The 5,649-nt window shown below is 34.5% G+C and overlaps 1 protein-coding gene across 1 annotated transcript; it reads right to left on the bottom strand.

The window, feature by feature from the left end:
- Positions 1 to 4,528: 4,528 nt before the first annotated feature.
- Positions 4,529 to 5,119, bottom strand: LOC141718870 (uncharacterized). The gene is made up of 2 exons (XM_074521245.1): positions 5,003 to 5,119; positions 4,529 to 4,948 (listed from the first exon to the last, which is right to left on the bottom strand). The coding sequence occupies exons 1-2, from the start codon at positions 5,117 to 5,119 to the stop codon at positions 4,529 to 4,531; spliced, it is 537 nt and encodes a 178-aa protein (XP_074377346.1).
- Between the last annotated feature and the right edge of the window lie 530 nt (positions 5,120 to 5,649).

The following is a 5,649-nucleotide window of genomic DNA, read 5'->3' on the forward strand; positions in this document are numbered from 1 at the left end:
TCTAGTCTATTTCTCATGCATTTGTACTTAATGTTTTTGACATCATCAAATATCTGTTAAACTTGTATATTTTGTTAATTTACAAGTTGGGGGAGATTGTTAGATATATTTGATAATGTCATGGCTAATATGTTTTATGTTTAGCTTTCAGATCTTACGTGAACAGGATAAATCAGTACTTAACTGTTGATCAGTACTTATACTGGAAGTCAGGACTTAAGGATATCAGTACTTATATTATCAGGAGATAATCATCAGAAGATAGATATCAGAACTTAAGTGCTGAAGGACAATCAGATAAGGATAGTAGCTGATTAAAGGAAAGAAGATCGAGATAAACATAAGAAGAGATATGCATGAAGAAGGAATTCCGTGAAGAATGGAATACTTGGAAGAAAAGATATCTGATTGATATATTTTAGGAAGCAGAATTATATTCCATATCAATTAGCGATTATCTTGTAACTGTGTAGTATATAAACACAGACATAGGGTTTACACTATAACTGTTATCATTATTAGAAAAGATTATTCATTGTAACCCTAGCAGCTCTCGTGATATTTGTTCATCACTGAGAGGTAACAGTTCCATACTGTAACAGAGTTTATTGTTTCAATAAAGTTTGTTTTCTGTTACTTAAGTTCTTAAAGTTCGATTTAATTGTACTATACACTGTATTCACCCCCTCTATAGTGTGTGTGTGACCTAACAACATATATATATCTAAATATTATTATCAATCAGTAGATAATTCACCAAAATTCACATAATAACTACATAAAAATCATTTATTGATAAAATAATTACACGCAATATCTCGGATATTACACCCACTGTCATGGCATTACCAGAAAATCACCACAGAAATGTAAAATCATCACAAAAAAACAGAAATCATCACCGGAAAAATAAAATCATCAGGACGGGTGGGCACTATAGCTGAAAAGCCATAGGTTTACATTTAAGTTATTTTTAGAAGAAACACATATAATTTATTAACTGATGAACAGATTACAATATTTAAACTACAGAGAATATAACTTCTCCTGATAACATGGCTATAACTGCACAAATACATAACTGCTAATATATAATCTGCCTAACTGAATCCTAAAACTATAATAATAGTTTAACATATTATTAAATATAATTTCAGTCCTAAAGCAATTATTTAACACTTCTCCTTGCTTTAGGAGCTGCAAACACCAATCCTTTGCCTTAGAAACTGAAACCTACTCACTGGAAACGGCTTTGTGAACAAATCTGCCAACTGATCTTCAGACTTGCAGTAAATTAATGTCACAATCTCTTCCTTCTACACTTCTCTTATGAAAAAAAAATTTATGTTGAAATGCTTAGTTCAATGGAAGTCTGGTTATCAATAAAAATCTTAGTGCTTGCTGTTTGTTGTAGATTAAGATCCAATAAAAATTTTCTTAACCACAATGCTTGATTAACCGCCGCTATTGCTGCAACAAATTCCGCCTCAGCAGTAGATTGAGCCACGGTTTCTTGTTTCTTCAATTTCCATGAGAACATACCAGATCCAAATGTAAAACAGTAACCCGAGGTACTTCTCATGTCATCAGTATAACCACCCCAATCACTGTCAGAGTAACCTACCAGCTTGAAATTCTTGCTTCTTTGAAATTTAATACCATATTGACTTGTCCCTTTAATATATCATATCACTCTTTTAGCAGCCTTAAGATGCAATTCACTTGCACAATGCATAAACCTGGACAAAACACTTACAGCATTCAAAATATCTGGTCGTGTTGCTGTTAGATACATCAAACAACCAATCATGCTTCTATAGTATCCCTCATCAACTTTGTCACCACCATCATTCTCACACAACTTCTCCTTCTGATTCATAGAAGTGCTTACTGCCTTGCACTCTCCAAAGTTAAACTTATTTAATATCTCCGTTTCATACTTCTTCTGACATATGAAAATTTCATGCTCAGCCTGCATAATTTCCATACCAAGGAAGAAAGACATCAACCCAAGATCTGTCATCTCAAAAACTTTCTTCATTTCTTGTTTAAACCTTGTAACTAGGCCTGCATTATTTCCTGTTACTAAAAGATCATCAACGTAAGGTGAGACAATCACAACATCATCATAATGACGTTTGACATAAAGAGTAGCCTCTGACAAGCTTTTTTTAAAACCCAAGCTCAACAAATGATCATCTATCCTTCTGTACCAGGCTCGTGGAGCCTGCTTTGAACCATAAAGAGCCTTCTTGAGAAGATATATCTTGTTCTCTTCTCCCTTCCTCTTAAAACCTTCTGGCTGTTCAACGTAAATTTCTTCTTGCAAAACACCATTTAAAAATGCTGATTTTACATCCAACTGATGGACTCTCCAATTCATTTGAGCGGCTATTGCAAGTAAAAGCCTTATGGTGTCCAAACGAGATACTGGTGCAAAAGTGTCTGAATAATCCACACCAAAAAATTGAGAATATCCTTTAACCACGACTCTTACTTTGTGTTTATTGACAGACCCATCAGCATTTATCTTGGTTCTACACACCCATTTGACTCCAATAACCTTTCTGTTTTCAGGCCTTCCCACTAGAATCCATGTATTATTTTTCTCTATCATGGACAACTCCTCGTTCATTGCAGCTACCCATTTTTTTATTTTTTCTTGCTTCTTCATAATTTGCAGGTTCACAAACAACGATGTTGCATCGTTCATAAATATCAGACAGACTCCTAGTTCCTCTTACGGGGACATGATCCACCATTTCATTTTGCAAGTCAACATTTTCTTCTAATTCTTCAGTACTTGAACTAGGAAGATTGAATTTCAATTCCTTCATCAAATGATTTTTCTTCTCTGCAACGTCATTCCAGTTCCATTCCTCATTCTCCACAAAGTTACCATCCCTAGTAACAACAAATTGTTTGCTTTATGGATCGAATATTTTATAGGCCTTATTAACGTAGCTTACAAAAATACATGGAGATGCTTTTTTGTCCAGTTTATCACGTTTATTATGCGGAATATAAGTGAAACACAAACAGCCAAATATTTTAAGAAACTTTAGTGATAGTTTCTTATCATACCAGGCCTCGAATGGTGTTTGATCATTTAGTGCCTTCGTCGGAAGCCTATTCTGAAGAAATACAACTGTATTTGTTGCCTCCGCCTAAAATGACTTTGGTAAATTTTTTTCATGTAGCATACATCTGGACATTTCCAATATGTACCTGTTTCTCCCATCACTAACTCCATTTTGTTGTGGCATGTAAGGAGCTGTTAGTTGATGCTCAATGCCAGCACTTTCATAAAACTGATTGAATTCATTTGATGTGTATTCTTTTCCATTGTCTGATCTCACAATCTAAATTTTGCAGCCACTTTCATTTTCAACTCTTGCTTTGAACTTCCAAAAGACTTTAGCTACTTCTGATTTAAACTTCAAGAAAAATATCCAGCACATTCTAGTGAAATCATCGATGAAGATAACATAATAAAGACTACCTTTTAAAGAAGATGCTCTTTGCAGGCCACAAACATCTGTATGAATTCATTGTAGTTTTCTTGTTGCTCTTCCAGATACCTTAGGAAATGGTTTTCTAACAAGTTTACCAAATTGACATGCATCGCAGTTTGAAATCCTATCTTTAAAATCTGGAATATCTTCTGCCATCAATTTTGACTTCATTTGCAACAACCCTTTGTGATAATAATGCCCAAGTCGTTTGTGCCAAACTTCTGTGATATTTTCCTTGATAGTAAATGTTGATTGCTCCTCCTCCAATAGATTTAAAGAAAAACTCTTTCCTTTCATTCTAACAATAAAAATATCTTGATTGGCTGCATCTTTTATTAAACAATGTTTGTCTTCAAAATAACTTTAAATCATCTCTCAGTTAGTTGAAAAACACTCAACAAGTTTTGTTGAATATCAAGTACATAAAGAACATCATAAATAAGCCTAGTACCTGAACAACTTGCAATTGCAGCAGTCCCTTTTCCTTTTACTGAGATGTAATCACCATTTCCAATCCTAACTTTTGTTATATTGGTTGGCCTTAAATATCGAAGAATCTCCTTGTCATTTGTCATATGATTGGTGCAATCGCTATCGATTAGCCAACTCCCACTTTCTTCACTACTTGCAAAACAAGTAGCCACAAATAATAGATCCTCCTCCTCTGGATCAGCCATATTAGCATCCTCACCTTGTTGCTGATTTTCATTCTTGCATATAATAGCTTCATGTCCCATCTGGTTACATTTGTTGCATTTAGCATCAGGTCTCCTCCAACATTTGAATGGAGGGTGACCTTTTTTTCCACAATGTTGACAAGGAGGATAATCTTTTCTAAATCTTAATCTTTTATTTTTGAATCTGATCCTGTTACCTGTTGTACAACCTTCTCCACTTGAAACATGATACTTGTTGTACACAGGACTCTTATTTTTCCTATCGTCTTGATGCTTAATTGGTAGGGCTCCTTCTATAGATCCGTCTTATCTCATTGAATGTCTCTGTTCTTGTGCTTACAAGGAACTTAAGAGTTCTGTAAGTGTAATCTTTGATATATTCTTGGTATTTTCAAGAGTAGTAATTGTGGCCTCAAACCTTTCGGGCACCGTGACGAGAATCTTTTTGATAATCCTGGAATCTGCTATTGAAGAACCTAACAAACTAACTTGATTCCCAATGTTAAGAAGCCTGTCAGCATACTCCTTTATTGCCTTTGTCTCTTTCATCTTTTGCAACTCAAAATTACGAATCAAATTCAACACTTGCATCCCACAAATTCTGTCATTTCCTTTGTACTCAGACTTGAGGAAATCCCATATTTCCTTCGCTGACTTTAGAGACATGATTCGAGTAAAAATGGATGTTGAAACTGCAGCAAACAAACAGGCTTTAGCCTTTGATTTCTTTATTTTCTTCTCCTTCTGTGCTTTGATCTACGCCATCGTAGCATTGTCAGAAAGTTCATGAATTTCGTAGTCTTCCACAACTGCTTCCCAGAGATCTAAAGCATCCAAATACGCCTCCATGCGCACTGCCCAAGTCTGGTAGTTATTTCTATCGAACAATGGTGGAACAATCGAAGAGAATCCAGATTCGGCATCCATTAGTTGTCCAATACGTACAAACACAGATCCCTTAAGAAGAGAGCTCTGATACCATTTATAAGTTATTTTTAGAAGAAACACATATATTTTATTAACTGATGAACATATTACAATATTTAAACTACAGAGAATATAACTTCTCCTGATAACATGGCTATAACTGCACAAATACATAACTGCTAATATATAATCTACCTAACTGAATCTCAAAACTATAATAATAGTTTAACACATTATTAAATATAATTTTAGTCCTAAAGCATATATTTAACATTACAAATCATGGCTTAAGATTCAATGTCACCATAAAAGCACCTTAGCAATTTGTTGTTAACAGAGCATAAAAATGTAATTGGTTTGTAGATAGTGGTGCTAAGAGTATCCATGCACTGCAATGGCTGCGCTAGAAAGGTTGAGAAGCACATCTCAAAGATGGACGGTATGAACTCTGCATATAACTTCTTCAATTTTCATTATCACTAGGAATTTACACAAACATGCTCAATTATTTCTATCTCTGTGTATATCAG

Source organism: Apium graveolens, chromosome 4, assembly GCF_009905375.1.
Source record: "Apium graveolens cultivar Ventura chromosome 4, ASM990537v1, whole genome shotgun sequence".
NCBI lineage: Eukaryota > Viridiplantae > Streptophyta > Magnoliopsida > Apiales > Apiaceae > Apium > Apium graveolens.

Excerpts from the sequence above, each read along its gene's own strand:
- LOC141718870 (XM_074521245.1), bottom strand. The coding sequence starts at position 5,119 with ATGGATGCCGAATCTGGATTCTCTTCGATTGTTCCACCATTGTTCGAT. Across the intron at positions 4,949-5,002 it reads CTTTAGATCTCTGGGAAGCA|ATCAAAGCACAGAAGGAGAA; the intron begins GTTGTGGAAGAC and ends ACGATGGCGTAG.